At 56.5% G+C, this 26,137-nt stretch overlaps 1 protein-coding gene and 1 pseudogene across 1 annotated transcript; both read right to left on the bottom strand.

The window, feature by feature from the left end:
• LOC135891988 (adhesion G protein-coupled receptor E2-like) overlaps nucleotides 1-26,137 on the bottom strand; it is a 1,091,233-nt pseudogene that overhangs the window by 653,197 nt on the left and 411,899 nt on the right.
• LOC135891906 (syntaxin-binding protein 2-like) lies at nucleotides 17,690-24,988 on the bottom strand. Its single transcript, XM_065419596.1, has 9 exons — nucleotides 24,911-24,988; nucleotides 24,266-24,331; nucleotides 23,764-23,845; nucleotides 23,286-23,423; nucleotides 21,622-21,728; nucleotides 21,006-21,095; nucleotides 18,691-18,776; nucleotides 18,264-18,421; nucleotides 17,690-17,712 (listed from the first exon to the last, which is right to left on the bottom strand). Exons 1-9 carry the CDS (start codon nucleotides 24,986-24,988, stop codon nucleotides 17,690-17,692), a joined length of 828 nt encoding a protein of 275 aa, XP_065275668.1.

The raw sequence follows: 26,137 nt of genomic DNA, 5'->3' as shown, positions 1-26,137 counted from the left end.
TTGTAACGGAAGGAAATGGTCCCCCACTGATGGGCAGAAAGTGGGTATCCAACGTTTGACTGGCTTGGAGTGTGGTACACCACATGCCAGACAGAGAGAGGGAACTGAAAGAAAACTACAAAGCCGTATGTAGTACAGACATGGGATTGGTAAAAGGCACAGCAGCAAGGCTGGTTGTGTCTGACAAGCCATTTCTAAACTCCTGAAGGTTAGACTGTGACAAAGTGGGAATTTTCTGTAATATCTTTTATGAAGCCTATGTGTGCCTCCATTTCCCCTATGAGCTGCAGGGTTACCCTAGGGGGTAAAAAGGCTTGTTTGCTCTCTGCAGAGGCTCAGAAACTCTGGTGTGAATGGCTCCTAGCTGTCTGGGGCTTGGGTCCCATCAGGGCCGGCTCTAGGCACCAGCAAAACAAGCTGGTGCTTGGGGCGGCACATTTTTAGGGGCGGCCTGGCCGGCGCCAGAATGCCGCCCCTAAAAATGTGCCCCGGCCACCCTAGCTCACCTCTGCTGCTGCTGCTCGCCCTCCCTCCCAGGCTCTCAAACCTGGGAGGGAGGGGGAGATCCCGAGCGGCCGCGGCACGCGAAACAGCTGATTCGCGCGCCGCTGCTCACCCTCCCTCCCACGTTTGAGAGCCTGGGAGGGAGGGGGAGATCCCGAGCGGCCGCGGCACGCAAAACAGCTGATGGCCCACCTCTCAGTAGGAAGCAAGTAGTGTTTGCCCAGCTGGAGAACAAAGGACTGGGGAGGTGCCAGGGGGTGATTAAGTGTTGGCTGCTGAGAGCTTCTGGGCACACACCTGAGCTGGGACAGAGCAATCAGAGGCACAGAGCTTTGGCCTCTCTGCTGACCAGGATGGACTCTGCTGTAACTTTGTTTTCTCTGTGCTAGCTAAGGACTTCCTTTGCTGTGTTCCAGCCAACTAATAAACTCTTCTGTGTGACAGCATGGGCTGGGTGTCCCTGCGGATGCTAGTGGAGGAGGAGCATTACTCCCTGAGATCGTACAAGTTCCCCTCAGGGATCTGCCTCAGTTGGACTTGCTGAGTGGAGCACACGGTGCAAAGAACGGTGCTGAAGGCCCAGAGGTCCAGCCTAAGGAGGTGGTGAAGCCATGTGCTTTCCCTGGAGGAAGAGTGAAGCCACTAGGGGGTCTGGGTCACTGAAGGAGTTCTCCCAGAGACTGTTGCAAAGCTGGGCTCATAGCACTGGTCCTGTGGGTTAGTGACAGAGACCTGTGCCATATGCTCTGCGAGAGACAGAAGAAAACCAAATGGAGGAATTGCAAAACGGTGTAAGTTCAAGTTCACTGAATGGGCTGCCCCAGTTGTGTGTACCCCAAAGAGCGATGGCAGCAGAAGAATTTGTGGGGACTATAAGATCACCATAAACCCCGGGCTGAAAGTGGACCAATATCCAATTGCTAAACAACAAGATTTATTTGCAGAACTGGCAGCAGGAGTGATGTTTCCCAAACTAGTCTTGTCTCAAGCCTACCAGCAGGGGCTGCTGGAACCAGAGTAAAAAATATCTGACAGTGAAGCCACATAAGGGGCTATTGGGTGTGAACGACGACCTTATGACCCCTTGTGGGGAGTGCACCTGCTGTGTATCAAAGAGTAATGGTCAGGTGCTGCAGGGGGTGAATGGTGAGGTCTGTTATGAACTTTTAGAAAGGCTAGAGGAGGTTCTACAGAGATTGTTAACTCTAATGTTATAGTTTTGCAAAGATAAGTGTACATGTTTCAAAATCAGGTTACTCACTTGGAGCATTGTAGAGGTGGAGAAGGGTAAACCCGTTAAAAGAGAAGCCACTGAGAATGCACCAGTAGCACAGAATGTCTTGGAGCTTAGATTGTTTCTGGCCACGTTAAACTACTGTGGAAGGTTACTTCCAAATGTAGCCACATTAAGCAGTCCAATGTCCGCGCTGTTATGGAAAAATATGAAGCCGGTTTGCACAGAAAAGGAAAACAAGGGTTTTGAGGTCGCAAAAAAGAAGCAGAGTCGTTCCAGGCTCCTGGAACATTTCAGTCCGGGATCCTCCTAGCGCTGGTCTGTGAGTGAGGCCTCTCCTGTAGGTGCTGGGGCTGTCGCTGCACACACTGGTAAAGATGGGAGTGAAAACCCCAGAGCATTCTCTCCAGAACGTTCTCAAAGGCTAAGAGAAACTATTCACAAATAGAAAAAAAGGCTTTCGGCACCATTTGGGGGGGAATCAAACTCCATGAGGGCCTGTTTAGACATGTTTGCCCTCATCACTGATCATAAACCCTAGGCCCAAAGGCAGGTGTTCTCTGCTAGAGGCAGCTAAGCTTCAGAGATGGGCTGTGATCTCAGCTGCCTACCAGCATGATGTTTATCATACTGTGATGTTCCCCTCTGGTTTTATTTGGACCGGTGACCTGCTAGGTCACTCCAATCCTCGACTCTGGGAGCCAGCCTTACCCTGCTCTGCTGTGAGAACCCCCACTCCTGGGCTGTTCACGCACAGCCTCTGGCATGTAACTGCTCCTTGGACTGTGCAACCGAATGACACTAGCCAATATCTCCAGTCCCAGACACAACCCTAGGAACCTCCATCTTGCAGTGTCCAGTTATGCCCGCTGGACGCTGCAAACTTATATGAGTTCATCAATTTAACAAAGAAATTGATATGCACCAGGCTTGTTATCCCCAGGGGAATCTCTGACATGCTTCAAACCAAATGCACTGCTTCAGGTAGAATAAACCACACAATCCTATAAGGATGAACATGGGGGTGCAGGGTGTTCCCCCGAGGTACATAGTGTCACACATACACCATCTGATGCACTGTCCCATTTGCTTCTTTACCCAGGGAAACAGAGGAAAATCCTGTGTTTACAGTTTCTTTCCTAGATCACCTCCCTATTACAGCTAAGGAAATTGTGTTGGAAACAAGCACAGACCCTGCTTTAGTTAAGCCGATGCACCAAGCACTTTCAGGGTGGCCAAATCACACAATCAAAAAGCAACTTGGCCCTTGCTATGTCAGGAAAAAACGGTCACCTACCTTTTCGTAACTGTTGTTCTTCGAGATGTGTTGTTCACGTCCATTACACATTAGGTGTGCGCGCGCCGTGTGCACGGACGTCGGAAACTTTTCCCCTTAGCGGCTCCCGTTGGGCCAGCAGGGGAACCCCGCCAGAGCGGATAAAATCGTCAATTTATCCAGCTACACACTCAACCCAGCAGAAGAGGCTGTCCTATCTCGGGGACTCTCTTTTTGCCCCAGCACCCCCACGAACATGATACAGTTCTGCGGTGATCTGGAATCCTACTTTCGCCGCCTCCGACTCAAAGAATACTTTCAAGATAACACTGAACAGCGCACTGATACACAGATACCCTCCCACCAACAACACAGGAAGAAGAACTCCACATGGACTCCTCCTGAGGGTCGAAATGACAGTCTGGACCTATACATAGAATGCTTCCGCCGACGTGCACAGGCAGAAATTGTGGAAAAACAACATCGCTTGCCTCATAACCTAAGTCGTGCAGAACGCAATGCCATCCACAGCCTCAGAAACCACCCTGACATTATCATCAAAGAGGCTGATAAAGGAGGTGCCGTTGTCATCATGAACAGGTCTGACTACCAGAAGGAGGCTGCCAGACAACTCTCCAATACCAAATTCTACAGGCCACTTCCCTCAGATCCCACTGAGGAATACACTAAGAAACTGCACCATCTACTCAGGACACTCCCTACACTAACACTGGAACAAATCAACATACCCTTAGAGCCTTGACCGGGGTCATTCTATCTACTACCCAAGATCCACAAACCTGGAAATCCTGGACGCCCCATCATCTCGGGCATTGGCACTCTCACTGAAGGACTGTCTGGATATGTGGACTCCCTACTCAGACCCTACGCCACCAGCACTCCCAGCTATCTCCGTGACACCACTGATTTCCTGAGAAAACTACAATGCATTGGTGACCTCCCAGAAAACACCATCCTAGCCACCATAGATGTAGAGGCTCTCTACACAAACATCCCACACACAGATGGAATACAAGCTGTCAGGAACAGTATCCCTGATGATGAGACAGCACAACTTGTTGCTGAGCTCTGTGACTTCATCCTCACGCACAATTATTTCAAATTTGGTGACAATATATACCTCCAGACCAGTGGCACCGCTATGGGCACTCGCATGGCCCCACAATATGCCAACATTTTTATGGCTGACCTGGAACAACGCTTCCTCAGCTCTCGTCCACTCACGCCCCTTCTCTACCTACGCTACATTGATGACATCTTCATCATCTGGACCCATGGGAAGGAGACCCTGGGAGAATTCCACCATGATTTCAACAGCTTCCACCCCACCATCAACCTCAGCCTGGACCAATCTACACGGGAGGTCCACTTCCTAGACACCACAGTACAAATAAGTGATGGCCACATTAACACCACCCTATACCGAAAACCCACCGACCGCTACGCCTACCTTCATGCCTCCAGCTTCCACCCCGGACACACCACACGATCCATCGTCTACAGCCAAGCGCTGAGGTACAACCGCATCTGCTCCAATCCCTCAGACAGAGACCAACACCTACAAGATCTTCACCAAGCATTCTCTAAACTACGATACCCACACAAGGAAATAAAGAAACAAATAAACAGAGCCAGACGTGTACCTAGAAGCCTCCTGCTACAAGACAGGCCCAAAAAAGAAACCAACAGAACTCCACTGGCCATCACCTACAGTCCTCAGCTTAAACCTCTCCAACGCATCATCAGTGATCTACAACCCATCCTGGACAATGATCCCTCACTTTCACAGACCTTGGGAGGCAGGCCAGTCCTCGCCCACAGACAACCCGCCAACCTTAAGCATATTCTCACCAGCAACCACGCACCGCACCATAACAACTCTAACTCAGGAACCAACCCATGCAACAAACCTCGATGCCAACTCTGCCCACATATCTACACCAGCAACACCATCACAGGACCTAACCAGATCAGCTACAACATCACCGGCTCATTCACCTGCACGTCCACCAATGTTATATATGCCATCATGTGCCAGCAATGCCCCTCTGCTATGTACTGGACAGTCACTACGCAAGAGGATAAATGGACACAAGTCAGATATCAGGAATGGCAATATACAAAAACCTGTAGGAGAACACTTCAACCTCCCTGGCCATACAATAGCAGATGTAAAGGTAGCCATCTTACAGCAAAAAAACTTCAGGACCAGACTCCAAAGAGAAACTGCTGAGCTCCAGTTCATTTGCAAATTTGACACCCTCAGATCAGGATTAAACAAAGACTGTGAATGGCTATCCAACTACAGAAGCAGTTTCTCCTCCCTTGGTGTTCACACCTCAACTGCTAGCAGAGCACCTCACCCTCCCTGATTGAACTAACCTCGTTATCTCCTCACTGACTTATACCTGCCTCTGGAAATTTCCATTACTTTCGTCTGATGAAGTGGGCATTCACCCACGAAAGCTTACGCTCCAATACTTCTGTTAGTCTCAAAGGTGCCACAGGACCCTCTGTTGCTCTTCCACTTAGCGAGGTATGTCACCCTAGTGGAAGGCTTCCTACTACTGAGGAGAATTTGTCGTACCTGTAGGGAGCACTGACTCTCTGTAGCGTTCAACCACAGAGTTTCCATGCCATGAGATGCAGTGACTGCAGGTTCGGGTGGAGCAGGCGCCCGCTGTCCTGCGTGATGAGATCTCGGTGCAGGGGCAGAGCAATCGGGCGGCCACTGACAGTTCCAGCAAGGTCGTAAACCAATGTTGGCGGGGCCAAGCTGGTGCGATGAGAATCACCACCGCTTTGTCCCTGAGAACCTTGAGGAGGACTCTGTGGATGAGCAGGAGCAGTGGGAAGGCATATTTCAGACTCCCGCTCCAAGGGATCGCGAAGGCGTCTGCGACTGAGCCTGGACTGTGGTTTTGGAAAGAACAAAACTGCGGGCATTGACTGTTGTCCTTGGTGCAGAGGTCCATTTGGGGAAATCCCCACTTCTGGAAGATCGATTGCAGGACATCCGATCTCACCGTCCACTCGTGCATTTGGTACGACCTACTGAGGCGGTCCTCCAGCTTGTTTTGTTCCCCCAGAAGGTATGACGCTACAAGTCCCAGAGAAAAAGTGCCTCATGGAAGAGAGGAGAGGAACGGGCTCCGCCCTGCTTGTTTATATAGAACATGGCGGTAGTGTTGTCTGTCAGAACTGTCACGCTGTGCCCTTCTAAAGTAGCGTGAAAGGTCTGGCAGGCTAGGCGAACCGCATTGAGCTCCTTTACGTTGATGTGGAGCGACATTTCGTCCCTGGACCACAAGCCCTGCGTCCGTAGGTCCCACAAGTGTGCTCCCCAGCCGAGGTCTGACGCGTCTGTTACCAGTGTCAGGGTGGGCTGTGGTGCGGCGAAGGGGATCCCCTCACAAACTACCTGCTGATTGAGCCACCAGCACAGGGAATCCAATACTTGAGCAGGGATTGTCACTACAAGGTCCAAGGGGTCTCTGCCAGGGCGATACGACTGGACTAGCCACAATTGCAAGGTTCTGAGCCTCAGTCGAGCGTGTTTGATCACATGAGTGCACGCCGCCATGTGTCCTAGGAGCTGCAGGCAGCATCTGGATGTGGTTGTGGGAAACCTCCGCATTGAGTCTATGGCTCACTGGATGGCTGGAAATCTGGATTCCGGGGGGCTCGCTCGTGCCTGTACTGAGTCCAGGACTGCCCCGATGAACTCCAGCCTTTGCGTGGGTATCAGGGAGGACTTGAGCACATTGACTAGGAGACCTAGTCCGTGGAATAGGTTCAGTGCCATCGCCACATGGGAACGGACCTCCTCCTTGGACCGACCGCGAGGAGCCAGTCGTCCAAGTATGGGTACACTCGCATTTTTCTTTTTCGAAGAAAGGCTGCCACTACTGACATGCATTTCGTGAATACACACGGGGCCGTCACCGGGCCGAAAGGTAGCACTGTAAACTGGTAATGGTGCTGGTTTATGGTGAACTGCAGGAATCACCGGTGAGCGGGATGAATGGTGACGTGAAAGTACGCATCTTTCATATCGAGGGCAGGGTACAAATCCCGCTGATCCAGGGATGGGATAATAGAGCCCAGGGAGACCATGCGGAAGCGGGCCTTGACTAAGAATTTGTTGAGTCCGCGCAGGTCTAAAATGGGACGAAGACCCCCCTTTGCTTTGGGGATAAGGAAATACCAGGAGTAAAACCTCTTTCCCCTTAGGTCCCGAGGGACCTCTTCCACAGCCCCCGCCTCGAGGAGGGTCTGTACCTCCTGCATCAGGAGTTGCTCGTGAGAGGGCTCCCTGAAGAGGGACGGGGAAGGGGGGTGGGAGGAAGGGGAGGAGGAGAACTGAAGCGTGTATCCCACTTTCACCATGCGTAGGACCCAACAGTCTGATGTTATATGGGACCACGCATGGTAGAAGTGGGACAAGCGGTTCAGGAAACATAGGGAAGGATCCGGTAACTGGTTCAGTGCGCTGTCCTCGAGCGCACCTTCAAAACCCCTGCTTGTTGCCGGGTTGCGGCTTGCCCTTGCCCTGGCCTTGGCTAGGCGTGTGGTTCCGCCTGCGCCTGTTGTCTCTGCCCCTCCTGCAGTATGGCTCCTGTCTAGGGCAAGGTTGGTATTGCCTTTGTTGCAGAGGCTGGGGCTTGAAGGGTTTCCTCTGCATCACCGGGGCGTGCATCCCCAACGACTTAAGGGTTGCCAGGGAATCTTTAAGGCTATGCAGCCTGGCATCTGTTTGGTCCGAGAAGAAGCCGGACCCTTAGAACGGGAGGTCTTGAAGGGTATTTTGGACCTCTGGTGGAAGGCCTGAAGCCTGCAGCCATGCCAAGCATCTCATCACCACTCCTGAGGTGATTGTTCTGGCTGCTGCATCCACCGAGTCAATGGAGGCCTGTAGAGAGGTTTTGGCTACTGCCTTCCTTTCGTCCATGAGGGCCGTGAACTCAGGCTGAGAGTCCTGGGATAAGGAGTCCTTAAATTTGGAGACTGTTGCCCAGGAATTGAAATTTTGCCTATTCAGGATCACCTGCTGATTCGCGATCCTCAATTGGAGGCCCCCAGAGGAATAGACCTTTCTGCCGAATAGGTCCAGGCGCTTTGCCTCCTTGGCCTTGGGAGCTGGAGCTTGCTGCCCATGTCGTTCCCGTTCGTTGACCGTGGAGATGACCAGTGAACAGGGGGCCGGGTGACAGAAGAGGAAGTCATAACCCTTGGAAGGGGCAAAGTACTTCCTCTCTACGCCCTTTGCTGTTGGCGCACTGGAGGCTGGAGTCTGCCAGACCGTCTTATAGTTTGACTGGATTGTTTTTATGAGCAGGAGCGCGATTCTGGAGGGGCCTTCAGGGCTTAAGATGTCCACCATAGGATCCTCCTGCTCTACCGCCTCCTCTGCCTGCAGGCCCAAGTTCTGGGCTACCCTGCGGAGCAACTCCTGGTGCGTCCTGTGGTCGATCGGGGGAGGCCCCAATACCGCTGTGCCCGCCACGGCTTCATCTGGAGAGGACAAAGAAGTTAGGGCCTTCTGCGCCTCGTCGTCTAGCCCTTCCTGCACCTCCTTGCAAGGTGGGGGCTCATCTGGGGCCTGTCTGACTGACAGCGTTTGGGACAGCACCGGGCTCGGTGCCGCTTCCGCCTTCCTGTGCTCCGTAGAAGCGTCTGGTGGCCTGGAAACCGTGGCCTCCTTGGGTGCAGAAGGGCATCTGTGCGGGGACTGGGACCTCGAGGCTCTGGAGTGGGGCCCTTGCTGCTGGTGATAGGCCCATGGTGTCCAAAAGGGCCACTGCCCTGGCGGGCCTCATTGGGAGTGCCACGGGGTTTGGGGCTCCCTGCTAGCTGGTGCCCTGCGGGCATAGCTGGAGCGGCCCGAGTCCACCTCGGATTCCGAGGACAGTGACCTCGAAGGCCAGGGTGGTGCTGTGGAATGGTGCTGCTGCATGGCTGGAGAACGGTGCCTCATCGACCGGGACTGGGATCGACGGCTTGTGGTCGGGCCTGGGGACTGCAGCCTTGCTTTGCCCCGGTGCCGGCCTGGCGATGATGCCGGGGATCGCTGCACTGGTGGAACCAGTGCCGTGTGTTGGCTGGGGTCTGGTGCCCTTGAGGCCCGCTGAGTCAGGGGCAGCTGGGAGTCCACCGAGGCTGAGCTCAACCAGGACTGATGCCGGGAGCGGTGCCGGGATGGTGACCTCAAAGGGCGCACCATTGCCGGTTTGCCTCTGGACAGCAGTCTTGGTGCCAGTGCCGGAGGCTTCTCCTTGGCAGGGAGGGGGCTTGTTGCGGATAATTCAATGAGGTCCTTTGCCGCCTCAAAGGTTTCCGGCCCGGAGGGCTGTTCTAGGAGCTCCTCCACACTCAAGGCGCTTAGCCCAGGGCTCAACAGGCTCTTCGGCGCCGGAGCCACCGGTGCCGGGTCATGTCCTAGGGCAGCACTGCCCTTTTGCACGCACAATTCCCTTGGCGGTGCCGCCTTCCTATGCGGGGAGCACCCTCGGGTCTTAGGCTGGCCCTTCGACCGGGCCGGCGAGGTCGAACGGTGCTGGGGCCGGTCTTGTCGTCTCAATGCGGTATGCTTGCCATGCCCCACCGGTGCCGGATCGCGAACTGACGCCAGGGCACTCCGCACCAAGGATGCCAGTGCCGAGGTCGGATGGTCTGAGGCCGAAGATTGCAGAGCGGCCTCCATGAGCAGCTGCTTGAGGTGAAAGTCTATTTCTTTTTAATGTCCGCATTTAAAGGCCTTGCAAATTTTGCAGCGCTCCGTCTGATGTGATTCCCCCAGGCAACAGAGACACGAGTCATGGGGATCACTAATAGGCATAGGCTTGCGGCACGTGGCACAAGCCTTAAAGCCTTGGGCCTGCGGCATGCCCCGCAGCCCAGGGCTGGTGTTGGAAGAGCTTCCAAACATCTAGAACAAAGAAAGCTTAACTATCCACTAACGATAACTGCTAACTACTGCTAACTATTAACAACTGCTAACTGCTAACACTGATAACAATGCTAAGGGACACTCTCAGGTCGAGAGATAAAGAGCTGTTCTAACGCCGCCACGCACGGTAAGAAGGAACTGAGCGAGGGTCGGGGCGGCAGGGGTATGTATGCAGCACGAGGTGCCACTCTGGCGGGGCTCCCCTGCCGGCCCGACGGGAGCCGCTAAGGGGAAAAGTTTCCGACGTCCGTGCACGCTGCGCGCGCACACCTAATGTGTAATGGATGTGAACAATCACTCGAAGAAGAAAGTGGAGTTATCCATGGAGAATGGTTGTTTGCCATGGTGCCTATGAGTAATAATACCAGAAAGCTTACAGAAAAGGCTGCTAGTGGAATTACATGAGCAGCACCAAGGGGTGGTAATAATGAAAGAGGAGATGTGACATAGCGACTCCTTGGCAAAGGGTCCCTTGTTCTTTGCAAACATCTCTCACCTCTGACGCGACAAACTCTCTACACCAACCAAGACTTGCAGGATATTGCTCATAAACAGTAATGTATAAGGTATCTACAGCAAGCTCATAACTTGTCAAGATTTGTACTCATTACAAGACATATGTATGTAGAGGTAATATTTAAGGAATAATATTTTTATATTGACAGCATGCTTTATAAACTTGGAGTAAAAGTCAGTCACTAGGGGATAATATGTCTCAGTGATGGCCTGTTCAAGCAGGAAGGAGTTGTACCTGCCCCGGTTAGCCGGTGATGTCATGCAAGGCTCAATTGTCCAGCCTTGCTCCATCCCAAGACTATCCATGGAAAACCACCAGAGAGAACTGCAAACAATTGAAACCTCTTGGAGGTAAAAAAAGAAACATTACAAAAGACAGGGGATCACCCAGTCTAGGAATACAGACTGTGATGCTGGCAGACCAGGTGTCAGACAAAGACATAGCTGGAACCAGTCTGGCTTGCCTGGGTGTTAGTGTTGTTAAACTAGGTATTAGGGTTTGTGACACAGGGCCAGAAAGGGTTACACAACTAGCAGGCTAATTGACCCAGATTCAACCTTTAAGACATATTAGTGGTTAATGATTGTGTTTTGTGTGTGCTTACATGTATATTGTTAGAGGCTGACAATATAACCAAATGGTTCCTGTCTACCACTGTATTATGTTAATTCAGAGATTAAAAGGAAATGTTAACATTTAGATGAAATGTGAATGTAGTAATATCATCGTCCTTATTTCTCTCTGAAGTTCGTAGTAAACTACCTGTGAATGGCTGACGATGGGCAGTTGCCTTTTGTTAATCCATGTAGCTAATTATCGGTGATGCTTAGGAAATACTTCAAAGCTAGGATAATTGCCTATTGTTCACCCAAGGACTGCAACAATGTCAAGAGGCTGCTAGAAAACTATACAAAGAACTCTAGGGCCCTGATCCCCTCATCTCAGATCTGTTTAAGCTGCATCAGGGGAAGTTTGAGTCACAATTCTGAATCACCCTAATATTGGACACTGGACTGTAACCTATGGATTAATTCTGCAAGTACTTTTTGCAACTCTAAAGCTCACCATCTCTACTATGAAACTGATCTAAGAACTCTATTCATATCTGTATGTATAATGATCTCTACCCAATACTTTCTCTTTAAAAACATTTTAGTTTATTTCATAAGAATTGGCTGTTAGCATGGATTTGAGTAAGATCTGAAATATTCATTAACTTGGTGGGTAATGTGTCTGATCCTTTGGGATTGGTAAAACTTTTTATATAATGAACTAGATTTTCAGTAATCCTCATCATATTTGACTTGGCTGTCTGGGTGAAAGCTCAAGGCTGAGTCATGATCCACCCAATCCAGGCCCAAAGGCCTTGGGGGTCCTGGCACAACTGGCACTGGGAGGAAGGGGCATCTTGGCACCTGTGACAGGTTGGATCACAGAACCTCCCCTTGGGAGCTGCCAACTGATGTGCCAAGACTACTTCTGCCCCTGCTTTCTTGCCCCGTCAGCTTAGGACCTCAGTGCCCTGCCTGGTTTGAGCCAGACTCGCTAGCCTGCTGCAAACCCAGACCCAGGTCTGAATCACGTCCCCTGAAAGCACCTGAAAGCAGCTAACAGAAGTGTTCTTGTCTTTAACACTTAGTTGCCAAACTCCCAATGAGGTCTAAATCCAAATAAATCTGTTTTACCCTTATAAAGCTTATACAGGGTAAACTCATAAATTGTTCGCCCTCTATAGCATTGATAGAGAGATATGCACAACTGTTTGCCTACCCAGGTATTAACACATACTCTGAGTTAATTAATAAGTAAAAAGTGATTTGATTAAATACAGAAAGTAGGATTTAAGTGGTTCCAAGTAGTAACAGACAGAACAAAGTGAATTACCAAGCAAAATAAAATAAAACATGCAAATCTTATGTCTAACCAAACTGAATACAGATAATCTCCCCTTAGAGATGCTTCAGTAAGTTTTTTCCTCAAACTGGACACCTTCCAGGCCTGGGCACAGCTCTTGTTCCAGCTCAGGTGGTAGCTAGGGGATTCTTCATAGAATCATAGAATCATAGAATATCAGGGCTGGAAGGGACCTCAGGAGGTCATCTAGTCCAACCCCCTGCTCAAAGCAGGACCAATTCCCAACTAAATCATCCCAGCCAGGGCTTTGTCAAGCCGGACCTTAAAAACCTCCAAGGAAGGAGATTCCACCACCTCCCTAGGTAATGCATTCCAGTGCTTCACCACCCTCCTAGTGAAATAGTGTTTCCTAATATCCAACCTAGACCTCCCCCACTGCAACTTGAGACCATTGCTCCTTGTTCTGTCATCTGCCACCACTGAGAACAGCCGAGCTCCATCCTCTTTGGAACCCCCCCTCAGGTAGTTGAAAGCAGCTATCAAATCCCCCCTCATTCTTCTCTTCTGGAGACTAAACAATCCCAGTTCCCTCAGCCTCTCCTCATAAGTCATGTGCTCCAGACCCCTAATCATTTTTGTTGCCCTCCGCTGGACTTTTTCCAATTTTTCCACATCCTTCTTGTAGTGTGGGGCCCAAAACTGGACACAGTACTCCAGATGAGGCCTCACCAATGTCGAATAAAGGGGAACGATCACGTTCCTCGATCTGCTGGCAATGCCCCTACTTATACAGCCCAAAATGCCGTTAGCCTTCTTGGCAACAAGAGCACACTGTTGACTCATATCCAGCTTCTCGTCCACTGTGACCCCTAGGTCCTTTTCTGCAGAACTGCTACCTAGCCATTCGGTCCCTAGTCTGTAGCAGTGCATGGGATTCTTCCGTGATGGCCCTCCTTTGTTCTGTTCCAGCCCTTTATATATCTTTTGCATAAGGCGGGAATCCTTTGTCTCTCTGGGTTCCCCCCACCCCTCCGCCCCTTCTCAATGGAAAAGCACTAGGTTAAAGATGGATTCTAGTTCAGGTGACATGATCACATGTCACTGTCAGACCCCAAGCCTTCATTCCTCCCAGCCTGACTCACAGGAAGGCTGCCTGCAAACAGAGCCATCCACAGTCAATTGTCCTGGTTGATGGGAGCCATCAAGAGTCCAAACAACCATTAATGGCCCACACTTTGCATAATTACAATAGGCCCTCAGAGTTATATTTCATATTTCTAGTCCCAGATACAAGAGTGGTACATTTATACAAATAGGATGATCACACTCAGTAGATTATAAGCTTTGTAATGATACATTACAAGAGACCTTTTGCATGAAGCATATTCCAGTTACATTATATTCACTCATTAGCTTATTTTTATAAAATCATATAGAGTGCAATGTCACAGCACCCCATTCCCACCAGCCCCCAAGGCTGGGACCAGCCCAGTGATCAGCTCCCCCAGGCCCACAGCTTGGGCTGACACGTGCAACCCTCTCCTGCTGTCCTCACCAGGGCCTGGGGCAGAGCGTGGCAGAGCCAGGGCAGCATCGTGCCCTCTGCCCAGGGAGGGACTGGAGGCTGGGCCTGTTTGCTAGATCCACCCTCCTGCCCAGCACCGACCAGGCCCATGGCCGGCTGTCTCAGGCCTGCACCCCCCTCATGCTTCTGGGGGCAGGCTGAGGGGTACAGTGTGTGTGGCTGGGGTCCCCCTTGCTCAAGGTGCAGGCCCGGGGTGCACACGGTGCCCCGGTGGCAGCCCAGCTGTAAGGGCAGCCATGGGGGGAGCTGGCGAGCCCACAGTTGGGCAGGTGTCTCTGCTGGAGCGTTTTAATGCTGCGCCCCCAATCCGCCGCCCACCCGCCTGGCAGCTGCGCAGCAATTATCCAAATGGGTGTTAATTGTGGCTGATAATTCCCCACGGAGATCAGGGACGGAAAGCTCCGCAGCTGAGCAGATTGTGCTGGGCCCGAGCAGCAGATCAGGGGTGCCAGGGTCTCTGACCCCGTCCACAGCAGGCACGCAGCGCTGGCAGTGCTCATTTGCCCAGCAGGGAGAGAGGAGCTGGCCCAGGGGGCAGGGGAAACAGGGCCTGCTGGGCTCGAAGGGACTGACCTGTTCTGGGGCACATTCCCCAGCAGGCTGCGTGTGCAATTATTAGCAGGGGTATGAGGGGAGAGGAGGATGGGCAGAGTGGGGGGAGGCGGGGAGGCAGGACTCCTGGGTTCTGTGCTGAGCTCTGGGAGGGGAGTAGGGTCTAGGGGTTAGATCAGGGGCTGGGAGACAGGACTCCTGAGTTCCATGCCCGGCTCTCTTCCCAAATCCATGTGAGTCACTCCTGCTCTGGGTGCCTGTTATTGAGGTTTCATGTTATTTTTCTCCCTCTGCCTGTCTCCCAGCCAGGGCAGCCCCCAGCAGGGCTGGGAAGCAGCTTCCTGCCCTCCCCACCCCTGAACTAGCCAGGGGCACTGGGCTTGAAGGGGTGCTAGCCTAACGTGGCCTAGGCCAGGCTCAGATGATCACAAACAGGGCGCGCCGAGCCAGGCCATCCCTGCGCCAAACCTGGCTCAGCCTAGGCCCCAACCCAGGGCTGCATGGCCAAGTCAGTGCCCTCCAGCCCCCGCCCTCTCCAACTGCCTGCAATAGCAGTGCTGCCCTCCCCCACACACTGGCCTGGCTGGGACACTGCAGGTCTGGGCGGGGGGAAGGGGCATTCACAGGCAACCAGAGCCACTCAGTGACTCTGTGCATCACCAAAATCTCCCGGGACCCTGGTAAGGGGGGTTTGGTCCTTGGCACAGCAAAGCTCACAGGCCTGGAGCCTCCCTCCCACCTCGTGGGGTGCACGACCATGTGTGGCTGGCTGAGTGCCCCTTGGGTACCAAGGGAGCAGGGGATGGGCTGGGAGAGGGCAGGAGGGGCCATGGCCCGTGAGCATGTTGAGAGGAAAGTTAGACAACCCCCAACCCTCATGAGTGATGGGTCTGATCCCCCACCACGGTCACCCCTGGTCTGGGCCCTGATCCCCCATACCCCTCCGGGACCTGGGGCAGGTCCTTGACCTGGCACTGGTCTCTCACTGTCTCCAGCTGGTGGGGGGGGGAGGTTGCTGATGGCGCTAACCCCATGCCCAGTGACTACAGAGGCAGGGCGAGTCTCCGAGCTGGGCCGGGGGAGCAGGCTGCGGGAAGGGTAGGAGAATGGGGCTCTCTCACAGCCCCTCCTTGTCTCCTTTCACCCTCCAACGGGAGTGGGGGGGCTTGGGGAGACAGCCACTGCACCCCCAGCTGCTGGTACAGGCTAGAGAGTGCCAGAGGGGAGGCCTGGCCTGGCTGGCGGGAGTCGGGACGAGCCTATAGCAGCTGCTCACACAATGCAGGTGCCAGCGCAGGAACAGGGCCCCAAGGGCTGGGGGCCAGCAGCAGCCGGGGTAGCGGGACCCTGGGGCAGCTCTAGGCACAGGAAGATGGAGGAGGTGGGGGTTGGGGCAAAGGCCAGGCCCTAGAGGGGGAGCAAGGACGCAGGTGTTCTGTCCCAGATCTGAGCGGGGAGCGGGGGCTAGTGGTTAGAGCGGGAGCTGGGACGCAGGGGGCTGGGTTCCAGCGCTGATTCTGGGAGGGGCAGGGGCTGGGTAGGTATGGTTCCCTGTGGGGGCCAGCCTGGGGACTGGGCCCTGGTACTCGCTCAGTGCCTGCCCCAACCCCACACTTGATGGCTTGGGGGGACTCCTGGGGCTCCCTGCTGATCCCTCTGGCACACGCACCAGAGAGGCAGAACAAGTGAGTCGGGGCAGCGGGAACTGTGTAGGTTCTGGGGCACGGCTGGGTGAGCCAGCACTGCACCAGCAGGGGGCGTCCACAGGCCAGAGCAGAGCTGCCCCCAGGCCCTAGTCCAACACTCCAGCTACTGCCCCACCCTGCTCCTGGGGGCGGGAGGGGGGAAGGAGGCAGGGCTGGCCGGGTGACTCGGAGCCAGGGACCTGGAGCAGGGCCAGAGGGGGAGCTGGGGTGATACCGCTCCCTGGCACCCTGGGTCCTCAGCCACACACCCAGCCCCGTCCCCTTCCTTCCCCTTCCCCTTCCCCGCCTGTGAACAGCAGCAAAGTCCTCGGCCAGCCTTTGGCATCGCACTTTACTGGCCCAGGAACATGCCCAGTAGGGCAGTAGCCGGGGGGGGCTCAGAGCAGGGAAAACAGACACAGATACACACACAGAGTTCTCTTTACCGCTCTGGGAGGTCACTCCTGGTAAAGGAGGTCACTGCTTTACCTGGGGTCACTCCTGCCAGCGCTTGCCCCAGCACAGCCCTGCTGACGGGCAAGAGGGAGGGAACCTCTAGGGCCCGTGGGATGCAGGGGGTGAGGCGTGGCTCAGGGCTTGATCAGACCCAGGGGGCTGGAGCTGGGTGCCCCAGATGGAGCTGGGGCTCCAGGTGCCCAGGGGGTGGCTCTGATACCCAGGGAAAGGCACTGGGGAGGTGTCTGCCACTGGGCAGGGGCATTTGATCCAGGCCCATCGGGGCGGCGAGCTCGTCCTGCGGGGCCCTAGCTGCTGACTAACCCTGGACGCGCCTTCTATGCAGTCCTGGCTCCACCCCCCCTTACTTGGGCACCTGACTGCAACTCCTCCTAGGACCCCTCCCCCCTTCTGGAGCCGAGGTCCCCACTGAGGGGACAGGGCCGAGAAGCCAGGGTGCCAGGCTGTGGCAGGAGGGGTGCAGGGAGCCAGGGCTGGGCCAACACCCCAAAGCGGTGAAGGGGGATGAGATGGGGGCAGAAGGGGGGTTCTCTTTAACCCTTTGCAGACTGGACAGACACAGCCTGGGGCTCAGTGGCTGGATCACATCCCCCCCAAAGCCAATCTCTGGTAGCAGCCTCTGTGCACCCCCCATCACTGGCAGAGGGGTGACAGGAGGGGGAGGGGCTATGCTTTGGGTCCCAGGGAGGGGAGGTAGGAATGGCTGAGGCTGTAGATAACGGAGTCTGACTCTTCCCCTATCCCATTGGGGGCACGGTGGCCACCCTAGACGCTGTGCCAGAGGGAGAGAGCCTGGCCTGCCCCCTGTCCTAACAGCCAAGCAGCCTGGGGGTCCCGTCCCCTCTCCCGTCCCTCCCCGAAGAACTGACACTGCTGCCAGGAGTAGGGGGGAAGGTGCCTTGTTGAGAAGAGCAGGTGGAGCTGGAGGCAGCAAGCTGTGGGGGGCAGAGTCTCTGGGGGGAGGGGGCTGCTTCTAGGCCTCCACGGGGGCCTCATGGTCGAGGGCTTGGACATCATCCAGGAAACGCTTGGGGGTCAGGTCAGGATGTGACTGGAACCTGGGGGGGAGAGAGGTGGTTGGCAGCGGTGGGCACAGTGGGGCGGGCATGAGGCTGGCATCACCATCTCCCCCATTCTTGCAGCTGGACCCTGCTCTAGTGCAGGGGGGGAGGGGCTGTCTCCTGCCCGCCGCGGCCTGGCACCGCACCCCTCGTGCCGCTGTACCCTGCATGGCCAGGCAAGAATCCACACGCTGACAGCGTTCCTCACCCTTGGGTCTTAGAGGGGTGTGTGCAGGGGGTGAGCCATATCCCTATGGGTGTTACTGGGGGTGTCTGACTGGACCCCCACACATGGTCCCTGGGCAAGGAGAGCACTGGGGAGCCAGGGGCCAGGAGATCAGGTGGCTAGATACAAGCCATGTGGGGCTGCAGGTAGGTGGGGCAAGCGCATCTGTTCCCAGGCCCCCGGGTGCGGGAGGACAGAGGGTGGCATGAGCGCCCTGTGGGTGCTGGGCAGGCAGTTCTAGGGTCTCCCCCTCCCAGGGGGTCCCGACTGTCCCTGACCTGGACATTCCAGCCGCCCTCCCCTCAGGACTCGCCCCACTCACCAATCACCACCTCCCACTTGCCCTCCGTGGCCTGGGTCACTTCGTAGGCACAGCGCATCTCAGAAATGGACACCCCACCCAGCACATAGATGATGAGGCGCGGGCCCGTCCGGTACCCGGCCGCTGGCTTGTTCTTGTGCCAATGCCTGAAGCGGGTGCTGGGGGGTGAGAGGAGCAGTGTGGATACCAGGGGCTCACTGAGGGAATGCCAGGCGGAGGGGTGGGCACTGCCCGAAGCGGGGGCTGAGGGACTGCTGCGGTGCGGGGGACATGGTGAGAGGGGTCCAGGGCTCCAGCTATTGGGCACCCCCTCCCCTGTAGAGGGCAGGGTCCTGGCCATGCACTCCCAGGCACAGAGGTGCCTACACCTGGGGGGGGGGCGCTGTCAGGGCTCTGCCCCCCACAGCCCAGCCAGGCTCAGCCTTACCTGACAGCAGCCTGGGGGCTGGCGGCAGGGACTGGGTCTGACACGAAGGGCCACAGCTCCTTGTCCAGTTTGTCCTCAATGATGTCCTGAGGTGTGGGGGGAGGACAGGTCAACAGGGGCCAAGCAGCAGGAACCTCGGACGTGGGAGCCAAGCCGGGCCCCATTGGGGGGAGGGGCTGGGAAGGCTCCTCAGTGAATGATTGACAGTCCCTGGGGGAGCAGCCTGGGGCCCCCTTTCCAGGGTGGGGCATGGGGAGCCAGCAAAGAGCACGCTGACTCCTCCCGTGATGCCCCCCCCATCCCCCTCAGCTGCTCAGTGCCCCGCTGTGAACTCCCCACCCATCCACCGTTATGGAGAGGGCAGAGACCTCCTGCAGCCGGATCCAGGGCCCCTCACTTGGGGGTGGGGAGGCAGGGGGCTGCCCTCAGTGCCCCTTCCCTGCTGCAGGCAGATCCAGGCCCTGCCTCTTGCCCCATGAAGTGTGTCCCAGCCACGCAGGGGGCCCAGGCTATGATAGATCCTAATGCCACATAATGGGGGCTTTTACATTAATCTGCTGGGTTGACTTGTACAGGGAAGCTTAAGGCCTGCCGAGCTGCGGCTGGCGCAGAGGGGAGGCGCCCCTGATTGGATTAGGCATGGGACTGAGGCTACCACAACTGCCTGCCCCAAAATCCCACAGGAAGAACCATCACAACGCTGGAGCAGGGGCCTGGGAGCCTCCCACCTGTGATCTGCCAGGGACAGGAGCTCAGGCAGGGAGGTTAATTCTTGGCCTGGAGGTTGAAGGCAACTAAGTGTGCCCCCCCACCCCCTTGAGGAGTGCCCCACAGGGGAGGGCAATGGGGGCGTAGCCCACAGCAAGGGTGGAGGGAAGGAGAGACACCATGTCACCTTTCACAAGCAAAGCAGGTTTGGGCCCAGGCAGCGCTTGGATAGGAGACGTCTAAAGAAAAGCCACTAGGTGCTGGGGGGGTGCTAGTGAGTCAGCAGAGGGTGCTCTATGACCCCAGTGCGGCGCTAGGGGGCTCTGTGCTGCAGGGAATGGTTTGGGGGCTCAGCAGGGGGCGCTCTCCCCTTGCAGTCAGTGTTGGCCCCAGTGCGGCACTAGGGGGCGCTGTACTGCAGGGAGCGGGTGGGGGGCTCTGCAGGGGGCGCTCTCCCCGGTTAGTCAGTGACCAGTACTATGTTGCAGGAGTCTGTCCTTTAGATAAACGTCAAACAGCTGCTGCTCACTGGAGGTTAGGCCAAGGACCCTGCCGGCCATTCAGATTCCAGTGCCAGTCATGACAGTGTGCTGCCTGGATCCCCTGCACTTCCAGCCCCGCACACTGATCACCTCCTGCTCTAGACTCTCGGGCAGTGCTGCTGTGCGGCTGTTAACAGCTGCCTGCCACTCCTCAGGAAGAATTCAGCCCCGGTGAGGGACCCCTGTATAAACCGCCCGTGCTCCACCCCAGAGGTGGCAGCATCTCAGCACCGGGTAAGACAACTCTCCTGCACTCGTGTCTATGATTTAAGACCCCTAAGGATGGCAGCAGAAGAGGCCTCTCTGATGAGCCCCTCACATGGCTAGAGCCCTGCACGGATACAAAAATGTGGATGTGCATCAGCCCAGGATCCCCTAGCCGTCTTTTACCTCTATCTGCATTCTCACCAGCGGCAGCAAGCCCTTACAAGAGCTAGCGAGGGCGGGGGAAGGGATCTTGCAGGGAAGAGGCAGTGCTGAGGGGGTCGGGGGGGAAGGGGCAGCGCGAGGGCAGGATCGTGAGAAGGGGCAGTATGGAGGGGGTGGGGGCTGGGGGGAAGGGGCAGCGCGGGGGCAGGATCTCGAGGAGAAGGGGCAGTGCGGAAGGGGCGGTGGCTGGGGGGGAGGGGCTGGGGGGTCTCATCACGTGCTGCTCCTGGGGGTCACGAGTGACAGCACATGGTAGCAGCAGAGCATTTTGCATCACTGTGGGGTGGAGGGGTGGGGTGCTGGGGCCCCGTCCGCTCCAATCCCAAATCCTGCTGCCCAGGAGCTGGTGGGGACACTGGTGCTTCTCAGCGTGGCAAGGCGAGTGGGTGCCGGCCAGCCCCAACTTTGACCTGTCGCCCAGCCACTGGCTGCCTGAGCCGGACGCCGCGGGCCAGGCGCTGCTGGGGAGTAGAGCCCGACCTGGTTGTATCTGCAGCCAATCTACTATCCGCAGAAATGGTGCGCGGATATGCAGGGCTCTACACATGGCTGACCCCAAACCAACCCCTCCCCCTTGGGCCCAGCCTGCCAGGTGTGACCCCCACCCCCAAGGCCAGGAAGCAGACAACCCGGTACCTCCATGACGTCCTTGAGCCTGGGGGTCCAGCGGGAGAGCTGGTAGGTGGACTCCAGCCGCACCTTCCTCTCGGGTCGCAGCTGCCCGCTCTGGGGGAGGAAGGGAGAGGGGGTGAGAGACAGCAGGGAGGGGGTGCGGGATGGGAACGGGGGCAGACAGGGAGAGCGCAGCCTACCTGAGTCGCTCCAGCCGGGCTGGCAGGGGAGAGACAGAGAAAAGAACAGAATGGATCACTGAGCGAGAGAGAGAGAGAGAGAGAGAGAGAGAGAGAGAGGAGGGGAGAGAGACTGATGGGAGAACAGAGCTGCTTCCCCCCATTCACCGCATGGCCACCCCATGCAGTGGTCACCAGCTCCAGCTCCCTGGCGATCTGAGGTCCTGACCCCCAGGATCCTCTGCAGGGGCAGAAGAGGTCACCCCAGATGGGGAGTAACTCAGGGGTCACCCTCATATGGGGAGGGCGTCACCCCACTGTACAGGGGCAGAGGCCACCTCTGTGCTAGGAGTAGGTCATTGCCATAGGGGCACCCCCAGGATGGCCTGGGCTCCCCTGTGCAGCACAGATATACCCCCTGCCATGGGTACAGCTGCTGGCTCCTGGCCCCAGTCCCTTACCCCAGGTGTGAGGGAGGTGCCCAGGAACTGCATGTTGTGGATGATGTTGCTCTGCTGCTGGATGTTGGCATGCTGGATCAGGTTGGTGAGGTTCTCCTCACCCACACCTGCATGGGGAGAGAAAGGTCAGCGCCAGCACCCCTGGGACGCACCCACAGCCTTGGCACATTCAGTCCATGGCCCCAGGAGTCCTAGTTCCCTGATCAAACCCTGAGATCCTGCTCTTCCCACCCCTCTCAAAGCTGGGGGTAAACCCAAGAGTCCTGGCTCCCAGCCCCCCAGCTCTAGCCCACTGGCTCCAGACACCAGCTGAGCAAGCAGGTGCTTGGGGCGGCCAAGGGGAAGGGGCGGCACGTCGGGCTCTTCGGCGGCAATTCGACAGAGGGTCCCTGTCCCTCTCGGAGGGAAGGACCTGCCGCCGAATTGCCGCCGAAGAAGAAAGCGGCGCAGTGGAGCTGCCGCCGATCGCAATCGCGATCGCGGCTTTTATTTTATTTTTTCCCCTGCTTGGGGCGGCAAAAACCCTGGAGCCAGCCCTGCCCACTGGACCCCATTGCCCTCCCAGAGCTGGGGGTAGAACCCAGGAGTCCTGGCTCCCAGCACCATGCACTCTAAGCCACTGGACCCCACATAGTTAATGGTCGAATTCAGGTCCTTGCTGCTCCTCCCTCCACAGGTTCCCTCAGGGACTGTGGGCAGGGGGTCTCTCTAGCTTCCCCTGGCAGTGCAGTGGGAGCCCCCCTCCCCCTGATCTGGGCTCCCCCTCCTGCGGCCAGTCAGGTGCAACATGCGCCTTCCCCCTCCAGCCCCCCCAAAACCATTTACTGCTGCTTAGTGCAGAGGGGGAGGCCCTGCAACTCCACAGCGCCCCCTGGCCAGGGAACTGGGCAGCCAGAGGAGCCACATGAGAGCACCCTGGCTTGGGCAATGGGCGCAGGGGCAGTGCCTGAGCATGGTTACAGGAAGGGCCCCGGAGCAGGGCCCTGCCCCACCGAGCCAGCATGGGGCAGGAACCGATGGGGGAAGAGGGACTGTGCCAAGTGTCAGGGTCAGGGAGAGCTGGGGGAAGGGGCTGGATGCAGGAAGAAGCAGGGAGCTGGTACAGGGATGACACAAGGGATGGGCAGGGAACTGGTCGCAGGGGGCTCAGAGACAGAACATGGTATCTGAACAGCCGGCAGGAAGGGAAGGATGTCCCCCCTCCCTGCAGAGAACGTGCCGTGGGGCGCTCTGGGTGTGCATCTCCATCCCCCCTCCCTACAGAGAACAGGCCGGGAGGCCGCTCCGGGTGTGTGTCTCCATCCCACCTCCCTGCAGAGAACGGGCTGGGGGGAGCGTGGAGGGCGGACACTGCTTGGAAGGCAGCAGCGGGCAGCAAAGGCCGCCAGGTCCGACCCCAGGGGTTAGTGCGGAGCATGGGTGCGGTGCACTGTCTGGCTCACAGGCACCGAGAGGTGGGCAGAGGGGAGACAGGGCCGTAGAGCCCTGTCTGGACACAGGGCCCCGGGAAGCGGCAGGCCGGGAGATGCCCTGTGTGGCTGGGGGTGTGCCAGTCTGAGCAGTGCTATTCCCCCCCAGCCCCACAGGCCTGGGCCCTGCCTCCAGGAGCGCCCCATGCAACAGCAGGCCCCCTAGTGCTGCCCCCTGCAGGCCTGTGGCGTTACCATTCTTCAGGAAGATGTGGAGCAGGATGATGCGGATCTTGTCATAGGCCTGCACACTGGGGTCCAGCAGGACGGGCACGATGATCTTCATGGGGTCCTTGATCTTCTCCCCATCCACGTCCGTCCCCATGGGCAGGTTTTGGGGGGGGAGGAGGCGCACACACAAGGCCCAGGTCAGGCCGCTCCGCTTCCTCCTGCCCCCGCAGCGGGATGGGGGACGAGACGGCCCAACAGTCGGACCACAGCTCGCCTACCCCCTGTGCCAGGCCCCCCTCCTCCCTGGGGTCAGCTCCCCCTGGGGTGAGTAACGGGCCCCCTGGGAGTAACCTGAGCCCCATGTCTCCCTTCTGCACCCCTGGTGCTGCATGGCGGGGGGCTGGCCCTGGCTCCAGCGAGCCTCCGGCTCTGAGACCCCTCTCTCTGGGCTGAGTCCATGAGCCAGACTCTGCCCCCCAGCCAGGCTCTGCCCACAGACCCACCTGCTCCACGCTGCACAGCTTCTCCACCGTCCCTTTGAAGTGCCGCATGCAGTGCTCGGCCAGGTTCAGGCGCGTGGAGTACTGCGGGGAGAGACCGGGACATGGGGGAGTTTACTGTGGCACTGCATCACCGGCTGGTCCAGGGCACCCGCAGCCCCCAAGGAGGGCCCCTCTGCCAAAGGAGCAACCCCAATTGTCTGTATAAGCCGAGTATATAGGGATTGTTTTGCCCAGCACTGACATGCAGCCACCTCTGGGATGGAGTGGGGCAGCTGGAGGGGAGGATCAGGAGGGCACCTGGGAGGAAAATGGCTCTGCCTGAAGGGACAGGTCAGCAGCTCTCATCAGGCAGTAAGGCAGTCCCATCACTGGGCCAGGGCTCCTGCCTAGACCTGGACAGAGCCCCCAGAGTGCCCTGCCCCCCAGAGAGTCCCTACTGTCCCTCACCAGCCCCACTGAATGCCCTGCCCCCCTGCCCACTAACAGCCCCAGCCCTGTTACCTTGTTCAGCTCTTTCTGGTACTGGGGCATCTTCTTCAGGATCTGGGACAGGTCCTTGATTTTGGCCTGGGGGGACGCGGGTGGTGAGATCCTGGCCCCTCCCAGCGCACAGAGCCCCCTGCAGGGCAGAGGCCTCACTCGGGGACAGCCGCCGCAGCCCAGCCACACATGCCAGGACCTGGCGGGTCACTCAGGCCATGTTCAAAATTGGGTGGCACAGGCCTGGCATGGCTGCAGCTTGGGTTAGACCTGCTCTTCCCAGGCCAGCTGGAACGAGCCGGGAGCCCCGCAACCCGAGCAACCCTCGAGGTGTAAAGCGGCAGCGGGCCGGGGAGATGCCAGCATTGGCTCCCTGCAGCTCTCCCTGCATGGCCCCGATCCTGCTGTCTGACCCCGCCCCATGGGCCTCCGCCCTCCCCCACTGTGAGGAGCTCCAGAGCTCTGGCTGGGGGGCAGGGGGCTCCATATACACCTTTTAGCCCTTTACAGGCAAACCCTGGGAGCAATGGGACAGCTCCCCCACCCCCCGCCAACCCCTCCTAGGGTAGCAGGGCAGCCTCCCCTCCCCATCAGTGGCAGTGGGATGGGTCCCCCCGTCCCTCTGGCCTGGATTCCCCAATCGCTCCCCCCCAACCCCCACCACACCTTGTCTGTGGTCAGCTTCTTGCTCTCACAGAAGGTGCGTGTGACGTTATTGATATAATCTGGAACCATATAGAACATGGTTGCAACCAAAGTCCTGTAGTGGCACCAAATCTTGTATAAAGGGGGGTCAAATGAGGTGTCTAAGACAGGTTTATGGTTTGCTGGTTATGATTATGCTGCCTAGATATGTGTATCATTTTTGTAGTTGAAGTTATAAATATTGGCTCTGTACTGTCTGTATTTCAAACTTATGCTGTGCTTCTGGGAAACCTCCCAGACAGGTGGGTGTTAGCTCTGTCTAGCTTGCTTGATGGCCCATTAAGGACCATCAGCTATGCAGTTGACCCATGGAGAGAGGCCTTGTAACTCAGCAAAGTATGCAGGAACTTGCCCATGTGACTCCAGACTCCATTTTGCTGTAATTTTCCACAGTAAGAACAAAGAGGTGTTCTTTCACCTGGAAAAACTATAAAAAGGCTAGGAGTACTTGTGGCACCTTAGAGACTAACAAATTTATTAGAGCATAAGCTTTCGTGGGCTACAGCCCACTTCTTCGGATGCAAAGGCTGATGCCTCAGCTCCATTTGGTCTTCAATCCTGCTTCTTACCTCTGGAGGGACTTTGCTACAAACTGAAGCTCTGAACAAAGGACTGAGGACCCATCCCAGCGGGGGATGTATTCCAGAGACTTGATTTGAATCTGCAGTTTATTCTATCTCTGCTGCAAGCCTGAACCAAGAACTTTGCCATTACTGTATGTAATTGATTCCGTTTAACCAGTTCTAACTCTCATCTCTATCCTTTTCACTTTATGAATAAACCTTTAGATTTTAGATTCTAAAGGATTGGCAACAGCGTGATTTGTGGGAAAGATCTGAGTTGTATATTGACCTGGGTCTGGGGCTTGGTCCTTTGGGATCGAGAGAACCTTTTTTGTGGATATTGGGATTTTGGTTTTCATAACCATTTGTCCCCATAACGAGTGGCACTGGTGATGATACTGGGAAACTGGAGTGTCTAAGGGAATTGTTTGTGTGACTTGTGGTTAGCCAGTGGGGTGAAACCAAAGTCCTCTTTGTCTGGCTGGTTTGGTTTGCCTTAGAGGTGGAGAAACCCCAGCCTTGGGCTGTAACTGCCCTGTTTTAGCAATTTGTCCTGAATTGGCACTCTCAGTTGGGTCCCGCCAGAACCGCATCGTCACAGTGGCGTAGTCGGGCTTGGATCCAC

The sequence above is a fragment of the Emys orbicularis genome, chromosome 19, assembly GCF_028017835.1.
Source record: "Emys orbicularis isolate rEmyOrb1 chromosome 19, rEmyOrb1.hap1, whole genome shotgun sequence".
NCBI classification, from domain to species: Eukaryota; Metazoa; Chordata; order Testudines; family Emydidae; genus Emys; species Emys orbicularis.
The sequence above is the reverse complement of the archived record's forward strand: the minus strand, read 5'-3'. Positions and strand labels throughout refer to the sequence as shown.